Genomic DNA, 14,187 nt, shown 5'->3' with positions numbered 1-14,187 from the left:
TCTGCCTGGGTCCAACAGCTTTATCATGGCTCTGTCGTGCCGTTATCTGAGAATCACTAACTCTTGGAGAACATAAGCCAAAGACGTTTGGAGACAAAAAATTATGAGGAAAATACCCCCTTTTCTGTTACCCAGATCCTGTTCAGCTCCAGTGATGAAGCACAGGTGGTTCTAGACACCTGGGAAGCCTCTGACTGCACTGCATCTAAGTCTGTCTTTACCAGACCTAGGATGTGGGGCACACAATCAGAAACCATCACTCAGGGATCAGGAGACCACGGTTCTCTCAAACATTGAATTTCCCATGGGGCCCCTTCTCACTGTGTAGGTAGTGGGGATTTTGTCCTGTGTGTAGGATTTTCTCAAGTGCTCAGATTCTCAGACTGACCAAGTTTTAAATAATTTGTTTTGTTCCCTGGGGAGACTTGGTTCGGAAAAAGAATAGAATGGCAAAGGAAAACGACAATGGTTCTCATGGGTGAAGTGCCCACACAGACAGGTGGGAAATGGCTTCATTTCAGCCCAAAGCTCATCAGGACCAGTAGGATGGCTCTGTTTACATAATGAGGACATTTGAACACCTCCTTAAGGGTATCTAGGGATAGAGGTATCCCATGAGAGCAGAATGGTCTTCAAGGGAGGACAGAGTCCTTGTTATTTTGGAGGCTCATGGAAGTGGGCAGTTTTGAGTGGAAATAATTGTCAAATGGGAACATAAGCTACCTACATATTGGCAACAGAAAGGAACAACAATCTTTCAGTTCAGTTAAAGCGATTTAGGCTAGATTGACAAAAAGATTGGTCTGAACAGTGGTGGGTATTTTGTCTGCGAACTTGGTCTAGACTGCACTAACTCCCGTTACACTCCGTCATCCTGTTCTGAGCTCCCACAGGCCTCCCATCAGGCTGTGGGACCTGCCACGTTGTATGTTAGTTTGCTGGACATATATCTGTCTTCCCATTGCAGTCTGAGCTTCCAGTGCGCCTGGGTGGCTCAGTGGGTTCAGTGTCTGCCTTCGGCTCAGGTTATAATCCCAGGATCCTGGGATGGAGCCCCGTGTCAGGCTCCCTGCTCAGCAAGGAGTCTGCTTCTTCTCCCTCTGTCACTCCTCCCAACTCATCCATGCTCTCTCTCGCTTGCTCGCTCTTAAATCAATCAATCAATCAATCAATCAATCAATAAGTCTTTAAAGTCTGAGCTTCTGTTCCCCGAGTTGAGCAAGGAGGTGAGCCATTTGTTCAGTTCCTCTCAATATCTCCTTTTCGAAAAGTGTGGGACAGTGAAATACCACTGGACTTAAAGACAAGACTTCTGGATTTGAGTTTGGAAGCTCCATCCTGGCTTCTATCTAGAAGTGTGGGACACAAAACCAGGGTCACCTTTGAATCTCAGATGCTCTGGTCAGTGATCTATTGTTGCCAAACACCACTATGCAGGAGATTTGATTGGAAACATGGTTTTACAAATTCAGATTCTTAACTGAAGAGTTCCCAGTATGAAAGTGTTAGAGTAGGGGGCAGACCCCTGACTTCCAAAAATACTCTAGGTGACTAGAATCAATTTGGTTCTGGAAACAATGACTTACATTATTCTCAAGCCCATTTCTAAGCTCTAATATTTTAATGTTCTAAGAACTCCTATAAATCTGAGCGTGACACTTCTACTTCGTTTTTATGGTTGAACAACACACACGGTGTGTGCGTGTGTGCACATGAAATGTGGAACAAAGCCCAATCCCCAATTCTAGGTAAATGAGAACAATATTACCGAGGAGAGAGAAGGGAAGAAAAGTTACAACACAATTTGCACATGCTAGTGAGTAATCTATGTAGATTCATGCAATAAGGGAATTGTGTGATTTGTGAGGGAGAGTAAGCCTGAGCAAGGCATTATTAACTTGAGTGTCTGAGTAAATGGTAACAATATTTACTAAGATCTAGAATAGTAAATGAAGTTCAGTTTTGGAAAGAAAGGGATAAATTGTAATAAACACAAGTTACTTTTAGGTCCTATCAGAAATCCAGTTAGGAAGACCAATGCCTTACAAAACTTCAGCAAGAAGTTTAAGTTGGAAATACAGTGTAGGATTTTTATCAGATAAGGCCCATGTAGGTCAACAGAAGTTATACTGGGTATTTAGAAAGAGGGAATGGTGACCAAGACGTGCCTAAGAGGTCACTCACTGGTCTCCTTATCAAGAGAAATCCCAGCAGCACGAAGGTGGCAGAGGATGTTGCTCTAAGTTGAGAAGCAAAGAGGGATACTTTACACACACCACAGTTCATTTGGTGAGGAAAGTGGGGAAAAGAGGGAGGAAGTACAAGGGAAGAGACCTAAGTACATTTAGATTCTGAAAGGCAGTTATTTGATCTGAGACCAGTAAGGAAATTCTGGGGAAAGCCCAGGACCTGAGACACTTGCCACAGAGAACTTCATCCGCCCACTTCTCTCTTATATAGTTTTCAGAATAAAAAATTCAGCCCATTAGCCATAAAGATATGTAGCAGCACCAGAACATTTTTTAAAACACATCTTTATTTCTTATTTTACAGCCTTTTACAAATTGTCTTGTCCTAAGAAATTGTATTTTATTTTGTTCTCTCTTATTTACATCTCTACAGGAAGTGGGCTTAAGTGAATAGGTAAGGAAATTCTCCAGAGCAGAGACAAGGGGCTGTGTTTCTTCTGTTCTGGAAGGGTGTGCTGTAAATCGAGCATGAAAATGACCTATGAAATATATCTTGCTCTACCTGAAAGCTGGGACTCTGAATTTTGGCAAGTCAGGACAGAGGCAAACCTGTGTGCCATTACCATTGGCCCAGAAAACCAAGGATTGCAGGGTCACAGGAGGGATTTTGGAAAGTGTGCAATTTTTCTGCAGCTAGTTTCCACTTCTTCCTCGACCCAACTGCTCACTGGAGCTGCTGAAAAGTGTTCCATCTTCAGGTTTCTGCCCTTGGCCAGCACACCATTCTGCGGACGTGCTAAGAACATAAGACCAAAAGGCCAGAAGTCTGCATATGACTGTGACTAAGCCAGCAAGGGTGGGGTCTTCTTGGGCCTGTATCTCCTTCTTGGAAGTGATGGTGTTGAGTTAGACCATCTCTAGGGAACTTACGCTCGAATAGGCCATGATTGATACATTCTCACTGCAAGTAGCCAGAATGAAGATCCTCCCAACCTTGGCCCAGCTTAAACTTTGACGTGGGCCAGTTTCTTGGTGGCACTTGATGTCCCAGATGGGACAGGGAGTGGAAGCCATTCTAACAACTACCTGTGAAGGAGCTGGAGAAGCCCATGCCCACAGTATGGCTTAAGGCAGCCACAACTTGTGTACAGCAGGTGGGCCGTTTACTACATGGTTGCATCTCCTCTTATTACAGACACCAGCGTCTGAATAGCAAAGGCCCAGGGTCACACTTCCGTCTGAAGCCAGGACTTTAGAATTCCTCTCAAGCACGGTCCCACCTTTCCATTCTACTTGTTTTATCTGTTCATTTGCTCACTTACTTTATCAATCAATAAAATAATTAATGGGCCCTATGCCAGCAAGTGGGGATTGCCAAGGTGAACATAACACAGTGCCTTCCCTCGGGCAGCTCATGGCCCAGGGAGGGCATTTCTCTGCAGCGTCAGGAGCTGGACTGACAGCTTCATTCAAAGAATGCCAACCTTGGAGGTCAGGAGAGAAAATCCAGACAGGTTTGCTGCATGGACCTCACAGCCAGAGGACCTTTGCCTCTCACTTTTTGTAACTGTTGCTTGGCTTTTACTTGTTCCTCTTTTTCCTGCAGCAAAGTGGTGTCAATTCAGCTCGACAGCCCCCAATTTTAACTTCGAAGGAAAGGCACTCGACTTCACAGCGCCCATCCAGTTTCTGACACTGCATCTCTCTGTATATTCCTCCATGGGCTAAAGTGAAGAAAGCAGGGCTTCAGTTACCCAGTCATTGGTGACCAGCAAGCAACACGACATCACCCGGGCCAAATTCACAACTCCCCATTACTGACTCTCCTGCAGACACAGAGTACACGCCTAGAGATCAGAAAAAGCACATGCCACCTGAACAGCCGTGCGGGAGCCCAGATTCCCCACACAATTGTTACAGTGTCCTTACTTTGTATTCAATTCCCTCTGCCACAATCATTTCTAGGATATCTAGAAGCAGAGTATTTCTTCCTGGGAGGGAGGCAATATACTTTGTAATTCCAATAAACAGTCCTTTCCAATATGTGATTTTTTCACATCTCCAAATTAATAGTCTAGGATATACAACAAAATGTAAAGACGACGCTGTTGACACTGTAGGCAGGTCAACGATAGTCCACATGCACTGCTGTGTGGTTGTGAAGTTTCACAATTTTAGGTGCAAAGATAAAAGAAACGAGGTACTGGTCTGCTTTGTAAACATACCAATGGAATGATGATTTTAATTCTGGAATTTAGAGTGGCATAAGCAATGGATTTTCCTTCAGAACAAAGGCTAAGCTGAGGAGAGTAAAAATATTTTGAGAGGAATGATTGAGAAAAGTTTTTAGTGATATGTGTTCTCTGGAGAAATAAATAGAAAGAACAGGCAGTTACTCTCAAAAGGAAATTATTCTTGGAAAGTACAGCTTTGGGGCGGGGGAAAGAATACATATGGTTGTCATATAACTGCCTGACCTCCGAGAAAAGAGGCTGGGGCAGAAACTAAGAAACTGATTTGATAAATGAGATTTTGAACCCTGAGGGCATGTTTTTATGCCTGTTTTCAAAAGGGCAATACTACTACCACCTCCCAGGAAGCCCCTCCTGATCCCCCAGTTAGAACCATGCTTCTATTTCCGTGGCTTCTCTTTATAGTTTGCATCTTTTATGGCACTGAAGGGAACTGTTTTGTACTACACTCTTTTGTGCATCTTTCCATCTCATCCATTCACTTATTTACACATTTGAAATGTATCAAACACCTATTTACTATTCTGGGCAACCTGTTTTTTACCGACACAGAAATAATGAAATCATAAACCTCAAGCAAATTAAGGGTGAAGACCATGCTCTGATTACATTTTTGACTTCCACGTTACCTACTTTTGCTATAGTGCCCAAACAATGTCTCATTAAGTGGTAGGCACACATTTCATATCTATGAGGACTGACTGTGTAATAAATAAGTGTAGAAATCCAGGAAACATGAAGAAGTAAAGTGCTTCATGATCATTGGGGAACCCCCATTAGAAATGGCTTCATAACAGAAGGGATGAAGCGTTGTTGAGAAGGGATGATATAAAAATTTCTTAGGGGGGGCGCCTTGGTGGTGCAGTCCGTTGGGCTTCTGACTCTTGATTTTGGCTCAGGTCATGATCTCAGGCTCATGGGCTCTGCGCCCATTGGGGAGTCTGCTTGGGTTTCTCTCTCTCTCTCTCTCTCTCCCTCTGTCCCTCCCCCATCTCTCTCTCTCTAAAATAAATAAATAAATCTTTTTAAAAAGTTTCTTAGGGATAGAGTCTTGGCTGTACTGAGCAAAAAGAGACCATTTCAAAGCTCTCAGAGATTGAAAAGAAAACTAATCAAGATGCTAGTTGTTTAAATGATATAATTTTCCATCAGTATGTGAGAACTAGGAAGAAATTCTAAATAATCTAAGATTAGAAAATTTGGAACAACTAGTAAGACATAAAAAAATAGACTAAGAACCTCTTATCATGAGTTTAGTCTCATTTAGGCTACAAAAGTTATAATTCTCTAAATTAACAAGTGTGTTTGGAATTTGCCTCTGAAGTGTTCTCTCATTTTAGAGCAATCACTTTGGCATATCCTGAAGCTTGTGTTGAAGATTACAGAAGAAGGAAAGAGATCTAAATGTAAAGAGAAGTCTAAACCCCTTGGTAGAGCTTTGAGGGAAATTAACCAGATGCTCTTCTGGGTGGAGCTAGTCTGGCTCAGTGCGGTCCTGTTGTTTTGTGTCTAAGCTCAAGAAAAGATTTCCAGTAACTGGCTTGTCTTGGGACCTTTTTAGAACACAGGGATGAGTCACAGATTTTTCTAAAACCTGAGCTTTTTTTTCAAAAGACAGATTGCCATCCTTACATCTATTAGGATTTTCTTCTTACCTGAGAAAATGTGAACAAGGAGAATGAGAACAGCAGAAATTAAGAAAAAGATTCTCATGGCTCCAGACATCAGTGTAGAGAGGGTACAGTTGCTAGAATGCAGCTCTTTTATCAAGGGAAGTTGATTAAAACAAGTTCTACAGCTCTGGAAGGGCTGGAAGTCAACTTCGGTTTGCAATGTTCATTAAGAAGAAACTATCGTTCATGCTCCACTGAATAATGTGTAGGCTGCTGGATCAGGTGTTACTCCAATGATGTTTTGGGGAGAGTAAGGCTTTTCTCCTGCTTGTGTTCCTCCATTCTACATCTCTGCCTCTGCATCTATTTTTCCCTGAAGCCCCATTTTAGGTACCTCCACTTCCAGAAGGTCTCTAACCCCCATTTCTTTTCTTCTTCTCTAAGATGTTACATTCAACTTGGTCTCTTATAAGATTCACTTGGCAGTTATTAATGGGTGCCTGGTAAAATTGCTTTTCAAAAATTATAGTATATGAAAAATTTTTATCCGTCCAATGTGACTGTAAGCTCCACGGAAGAATGACTCTCCTTCCAACATTTTCTTTCCATTCGTTCCTCGTGACAGTGCTTTGCAGCAGTAGATGTTCAAAATATATATGGGCTCTTTGACTTATTAATTGATAGCTGCTTAGTTAGAGGAACCCATGAAACAAGTAATATGGAAATCGTTATTAAATGCTCAAAGTTTTTACATTTGTAAGATATTATTATTAAGAATAATGGCATTATGATTAAATATGACCATATCTCATATGTTATGGGAATAGCTTTCATTCAACAAATATGGGTTGGAGAACTATTTATGTTTACTTATATGTTACTAAGAAATTTGAATTTTATCCTAAAATCAAAGGGAAGTTATTGAAGGCTTTTAAGTAAGGGGGTTATTTGAAAGATTAAAACTCAAACAAGGATTTCCATTTTGAATAAAGCAAAGTGAGCTCCTACTGATAACAAATAAAACTTTGGGAAAAAAATTACCTGAAGAATATGAAAGTTGAAACAAATACAGGCATATTTTAGAAAAAAGTCAAAACTTGGAAAAATGAAACAGCACAGAGTATGTTCTCTCTAATTGCAATGTGGCATGGAGAGGTTAACTCAAAACAAACAAAAATATCTATCCTCTTTCTAAACTTAGAACACAAAGCCAGGGCCAAGGGAGACCGTATCTGCTGAAAATGAAGACCCAGAGAAGGGAGCTTAGGTTCTACGTGTGAACTCTGCCCCTGACTTTTGCCACCCCTTGAGCGATGCATGCACCTGGTTAAGGTAAAACAAAATGACAAACACACAAACACCCCTGAGATTTGAGCTGCTGCCCATTACAACCAAGGTAATATTTGCAAATTGAGTTTAAAAAAGTCACTTTCCTGTTAAAACAAAAATATCAGGGTGTCTGGGTGGCTCAGTCAGTTAAACATCTGCCTTCAGCTCAGGTCATGATCCCAGGGTCCTGGGATCAAGTCCCACATCCGGCTCCCTGCTTGGCGGGGGTGGGGGGGGGTCTGCTTCTCCCTTTGCCTCGGCCCCTTCCCCCTGCCTGTTCTCTCTCTCTCTCACTCTCTCTCTCTCTCTTTCAAATAAATAAATAAAATCTAAAAAAAAAAAACTTAAAAAAATTAACATTCTTCTGAGGCTGTAGCGGTATTCACATCCTCTTCAATACAACATTCACAGTATCCAGGACATCGATGATGTTGAAATATTTCAGACAAGGAATTTAATATATCTATTTTAAGATGCTCCAATAGTAAAGAAAATATGCTTGCAATCAATTTTAAATATGGAAAATCTCATTAGAGAACAGAAAATGTAAAGATGCTTTGATACTAAAAAATACAATATCTGAAAAAAAATTAACTGAATAGATTTGGTAGCATAGAAAATATGACAGGATCAAGAGTCACTGAATCAATAAAAATTATGAGACCTGTAGATGAGAGAGAAAAAAGATTGAGAAACACAGGCCTTTGAGGGCCTGAGGGATAATATCAAAGACAGGTAATTAGAGTCTCAGAAGGAGGAGGGAAACATAATGGGGTAAAAAGTAGTTCAAGGACATAATGGCTGAAAACTCCCAAATTTGGTGAAAGACAAATTGACCAAACCAGGAAGCTTTGCAAATCGCAAAGGACACGGATACCATGCTTAGGCACATCACGGTCAAACTCCTGAAACCCAGAAAAGGGAGGAAATCGTGAAAGCATCCAGAGAAGAGTAACACTTTCAGTTCAGGGAAACAGCAATTGAGTTACCACTGGCTTCTGTTCAGAAACAAAAGAGGTCAGGTGACTGTGCATGCACCTCGCAGCCCTGAAGGAAAACAGGCATAGCGCTGCCAGCTCCAAACTCCATCTACAGAAAAAAAGTCCTTTAAAAAAGGGTAACCGGGTGATGGGCATTAAGGAGGCACATGTGGTGATGAGCCCTGGGTGGTATATGCAAATAATGAATCGTGGAACACTACAACAAAAACTAATGATGTACTATTATATGTAGGCTAGTGGAACATAATGAAAGAAAGAAAAGGGGGGGAGATAGACTAAACGTATTTTCAGGGCAAAGAAAATGAAAAGAATTTTTCTCTAGCAGAGATTCCCTACAGGAACACTGTAAAAGGAAATTCTGTAAAAGGTGAAGGCAACTACCAGAAGGAAACTTGATTTTCAAGGAGAATGAAAAACATCAGAAATGATAAATATCAGAGTAAGTATTAAAAAAATACTTTGTCTTTTAATTTATTTGAAATGTATGTGACTTCTTAATGCAGAAACTGTAACATTGCCTTGTGAGTTTATAATGGATGTGATACATACAAAAAAATACAGCAAAAAGTTCTATTATGCGAATGGGGAGAAATATATCTACTTAAACAATTACAAGGCTTCCAAATTTTGAATAAGGTAGATGGAGATCAAGTCTAAGTAGATATAAAAAGTTAAGGATGTGTATTGATATCCCCCGTGAGAGCCACTAATCATAATTAACACCTTATAATGGAAGTTTTGCCTCAAATGTCCCAATAATCTGAAGAAGATGAGAGAGAACAGAGGAATAAGCTCAAGGAGGACAAACACACCAAAAATAGTAAATTGATAGACCAACATCTAACTAATCTATCATTATTTATGTAGAACTGTCAAGGGACTGAACATTCTCCTTGAAAGGTAGAGATAATCAGATGGATTAAGCAGGAAGACAAAACTATGTGTGATCTATAAAGGAAGCATCTCTCCAAACATTTTTTTTTCTTTTCAAGTAATTATAGACTCACAATAGTTGCAAAAATCGTACAGAGAGGTCTTGTGCACCCATTACCCAGCCTAGTCCAGTGGGGACATCGCCCATAATCGTGAACTGTCAAAGCTAGGACATACATTGGCAGAGTAAAATCAGACCACAAATTATAAGGAAAGCATTGTAAATATAAAGAGACACAGAAAGGTTGAAAGCTAATGAATGGAAAAACATAAACTATGAAAGTATCAAGAGTAAGGAGGCTGGAGTGGCAGTATTCGTTTCAGATTAAAAAAAAAGAATATATTATCAAATAGAAAGTGGAATGCTGCGTAACACGTTTACACATTAACTGATTGAAGTAAAGGGGGAAACAGACAGTTCTACACTCAGAGCAGAAGATTTTGATATCACTCTTCTCAGCAAAGGGTAGACCCAAAAGTTAGTAAACACAAAAGTTGACCTAAACAACCCTATTACTGTGTTGACTGAATTGATATTTACACAATACAACATAAAACAACTGCAAAATACACACACTCACTTTTTTCAAGGACGTATGATACATTCATCCAAATAGATCACACGCTAGGCCATAAAACATTCATACTTTTGTTGAATTATTGAGTTCTCCCTTCAAAGTGTCAGTTCTCACTTCATGTATTTTGTGGTTCTTGGTAGGTTGATCCATGCTTATCACTGTCATGTCTTCTTGAGGGGTTGATGCACCTCTCACTATACAAAGTTCTCTTGTCCTTAGCTCCATGTTCTTTCATTCTTCTACTTTTGACCTCATTTCCTTGAATCTAAAGTGTGTCTCTTGCACACAGCATATAGTTGGATCTTTTTTTAAAAAAAAAACAACTCCATTCTGCTAGGCTCTAACTGGAGTGTTTAATCCATTTGCATGTAATGCCATAATTGATGAGGTAGGATTTACATCTGCCATTTGCTGTTTTCTTTTTTATTTATTTATTTTTTTTTAGAGAGAGAGAGAGAGAGAGAGAGAGAGCCTGGGGGTGGGGGACAGAGGGAGAGGGGGAGAGAGACTCCCAAGCAGGCTCCACATCTAGCGTGGAGCCCGACATGGGGCTCAACCTCACGACCCTGAGATCGTGATCTGAGCCTAAATCAAGAGTCAGATGCTGAACCGACTGAGCCACCCAGGTGCCGCCTGCTATTTGTTTTCTACATGTTATTTCTCCCCCACCCCATTCCTGCATTACTGTCTTCTTTTGTGTTAAATAGGTGTTTCCTGAGGTACCATGTGAATCCCCTTGTCATTCGTGGTGCTATGTGTGTTTGAGTTATATTATAAATGACTTGGGGTTTGCAATCAATTTTAAACAATCTAGTTTAAATTAATAATAACTCCCTTCCAATGGTGAACAAAAACGTTACTCTGTATAGCTTGGTTTTCTCCCCTTTCTTTTGTGCTGTAAGAAACAAGTTGGAATTTTGGAGTATGAGAGACACTCTGGGTGGCCTTGAAGGAGAAAGCTGCCTGTTTATGGAAAGAGCCACGGGGCAGGGAATGCCAGGCAGCCTCTGCGGGCTCAGGACAGCCTCCTGGCCGACAGCCTGCAAGAGGACAGCCACCCACCACAGGCCAACAACAGCAAGTGACAGAATTTTCCCCAAAGTCCCAGAGCGGGTGCAAGGGGATCTCTTGCCTCAGATTAGATGAAAGTCCCAGCTGGCCCCATGCTGTCAGTCCCGTGAAACCCTGAGCGGGGGTCCAGCTACACCATGCCTGGACTTGGGACCAAAAGAAGTGTGAGAGAATGTATGGTGTTTTAAGCTGCTAACTTTTGTGGTACTTTGTGACACAGTGAAAGAAACGAGTGCAAGAGTATTCCAAGGCAGATCGCCTTTTGGGGAAAACACTGACGTGTTCTTCCTAGGTTCCTGTGTGGCCCACGGCATTGCACAGTTTCCCGAATGGTTGATGTTCTTTCTGGTCCATCTTAGGAATCTCCCTCCACCCCTCACCTCCCAGGGCTGTATCCTAAAACCACTTACTACTGAGTCCCTTTGCTTTAGCAGGCCACAGTATTTGGGAGTTTCCCTGTAGGATGGTTTCAGCCCAGTGATCTTGTGTAGCGTTTTCTTGGACCATGGGAGCCATGCCCCTTTTGCCCTGCCTAATATGGTAAATGCAGCCACCCCATGGCTGACCTTTCTGTCCTGCCACTGTGGACAACTCCAGCTGGAGCTCTTCACCTGCAGACACTGTCAGGTGTGAGCAGCACAGGGCAGCGGGTTGTTTTCCAAGGAGCTGCTTGAAATGAAGCCCATCTCATAAGTATTGATGTGAAAGTGTTATTTTTCCTCACCCGTCCCCCTTGAGAGCCAGAGTGAGGTCCCAATCACAGCACACCAGCCCATTTTCCAAAGAAATCTGTCCCCTAGCTTTCTTTTATACCCTCTGGGCACAGGAAGAAGGCTAAGTGTTTCAGAGCCCATTTTGTGGTCAACTTCTTTACTATTCCTGCCTCTGGGGTCTGGTACTTCAGTGGGGAATGTGGGAGAAAATGATACTTAATGTTTTGTCCTCAGCCCAAACTGATCAGTCTTACTCTACAGGCACTGCTGTCCCCTTTCAGCTATGGGGAGGGAGTTCTGAAATGGAACCCCAAACCAAGAAGGGACAATGCACAGTTAGCATAGTTAGACCAGAGCCACGATTTCAAAATGAATGGAGGTAAAGTCATGCTAAGCAGGAGCATTATGTAAACTAGAGTGGAGATACTTCCAGGAAAAACCAGCTGCACCAGTGTCTCTCCTTCCTGACCATTTCCCTCTGACCCGTCCACCATGTAGAAGACTTTCCCTTTCAGAAAATCCAGCAGACTGATTTTGGAGATCTCCATGAGTTACTATGGAAATCAACAGAAATTTATCTGAAGAAGCCAAGGGCAGCCACTTGACCCCTGAAAGTGCTGAATTTAATAAGAAATTAGTATGGGTTGAGGCTGTATTATTTTGTAGGGAGGATCGAGTGTCTCAGGAAGAAGGGGAGTGGATGAAAATGTCCTAGAAAGAAGCCAAGTGAAGAAGAGAGGAGAGAGCAAGAGGAAGAGAGAAGGGGTAATTCCTGAGTAGGCGAGGACCTATGGGAGGCTGTACAAGGTAAAGAGTAAAGGAACATCAGGGCAGAGCCACTGGCCCACCTCTCTGTATGACCCTGAGACATGCACATGAATCCTTCCATAAAAGAGACATCAGTTAGAGTCCAGGGTGTTTTCAGTTTGGGGAATCAAGGAATGTGGTGTTTGGAACGAGCAGGGAGTATCTGGTCTCGTGGTCCTCTGTAATCCATCCACAGTACTCTCGCTGTAGAGAACCGAGGAGGAGCACCCACTCGGAGAAGAGCACTCACTTGTAGATTCCTACGTTGCCCCACTGCCCACTTCCCTGAGTTAATTCCTGTGAAAACGAGGGAAACACTCTCAGGTTGGCAAAGGTGATGACTCAGGTCTCTTTTGGAGGAAAATTGATCCAATGTAAATTGATCCGACAGTAGAGCCAACGGAAAAGCCCAATCAGGCAGGCTCCAGGCATGAAAACAGCTCCCACACCAGGTAGTTTGAGAGAGATGATTTAACATGGAGAGGAAGTGATGAAGTGTCGGAAAAGCTGAACATGCAAAAGGGGAGCCATGAGGCAGCCCCAGGGTTAGTCCTAGCTGGCTGGGGGAAAAGCAGGAGGCTGTGGTGTGAGCCCAAGGGCTAGGGCTAGCCGGCCGGAGCTGTGCCTGCAGGGGCAGAAAGGAGGGAGAAGCCAGGACACAGAAGTAGGGGCTTTGCTATGGGAGATGAGCCACTGACGGAGCTCCTTCTCCCACCACGCACTCGCATCGACAGGAGCCAGCTGGAAGCCAGGAGGCGTGGAGAACGTAGTTTGCAGAGAGTAGTGCCAGTACACAGAGCAGCGCAGGGGAAGGACAAGGAATATCTCTTGAGTGCGAAACGACAGACGATACAATGGTAGCTCAAATGTGAAGCAAAACACTGACAGCCACCCATGTGAAACCCGAGTGACCAAATTTGAGGAGCTGCTCGTAGGACGAATAATTTTGACCTTTATTGTGTGAAGCTACAGATTTTATTTCATAAGGCAAAAGTTATACAGTCAGCCATTCATGCATAGTCCAGGCTGAGCATTTTAAATTAATCTCTGACATTTTCATTTACTGGCAAGAAGAGAAGTGCAAAGTTGGTGCCATGGACATTAACTGAGTAGGTATGAGTTGCTTTAAAAATACACCATAAGTACTAGAATCAATGACTGACTGTGTGTTGATATACCAATAAGTGATATGGATAATTTCTCGTATGCTGTAGAATTATAATTCCATTAACACAGATGTGGATGCCATCTCTGTTTATCTGTTTGGTTAAAATTATTACACAGAAATAGATACACAGCACACGACAGGGGTGAACACAACTTTTCTGGCTCCCAGGCTGTGGCCTTGAAGAAATGAAAGCTTCTCCGAGTCTCAATTTCTTCAAATACAAATGGAGATAATAAAATCATTAGATGATCCTGAGGCATATGAGGAAAGTTTGGGGGAAAGATTTGAGAATTATAAGGTACTCTACCAATATGTAGTAGTAGTACCTGAGTAGTTTATCAGCTACCCACTCAGATCTTGATTTTTTTAAGGATTATCTTAAAACATAAGCAAAGAAACAAAACAAAGGGAGAGAGACGTGAGAATGATTCTGAGACTCACTCCCGGTGTAACTTGGGTAAGGCACACAACTTCGCTTGTCCTCCCTTGAATACCAAGTCCTCCTTGGAAGGCCAGGAGAGTGCTGGCCTGCT

General features: G+C 42.2%; 1 protein-coding gene across 1 annotated transcript; it reads right to left on the bottom strand.

Annotated features, from left to right (window-relative positions):
* Window positions 1-3,770: 3,770 nt before the first annotated feature.
* Window positions 3,771-6,166, bottom strand: LOC114206081 (beta-defensin 107A-like). The gene is made up of 2 exons (XM_028099701.2): window positions 6,097-6,166; window positions 3,771-3,913 (listed from the first exon to the last, which is right to left on the bottom strand). Exons 1-2 carry the CDS (start codon window positions 6,164-6,166, stop codon window positions 3,771-3,773), a joined length of 213 nt encoding a protein of 70 aa, XP_027955502.2.
* Window positions 6,167-14,187: the final 8,021 nt, after the last annotated feature.

This window comes from Eumetopias jubatus, unplaced genomic scaffold (assembly GCF_037043125.1).
Source record: "Eumetopias jubatus isolate StellerSeaLion01/CBP00866 unplaced genomic scaffold, mEumJub1_p1.0 scaffold_2, whole genome shotgun sequence".
Classification (NCBI taxonomy): domain Eukaryota; kingdom Metazoa; phylum Chordata; class Mammalia; order Carnivora; family Otariidae; genus Eumetopias; species Eumetopias jubatus.
Note: the sequence above shows the minus strand (reverse complement) of the source record. Positions and strands in the feature narration are given on the sequence as shown.

What these genes read in the sequence shown, in the direction of transcription:
- LOC114206081 (XM_028099701.2), bottom strand. Translation starts at nt 6,166, where the DNA reads ATGTCTGGAGCCATGAGAATCTTTTTCTTAATTTCTGCTGTTCTCATT. An exon ending in CCTTGTTCACATTTTCTCAG is followed by an intron (nt 3,914 to 6,096) that starts GTAAGAAGAAAA and finishes TCTTCACTTTAG; the next exon opens with CCCATGGAGGAATATACAGA.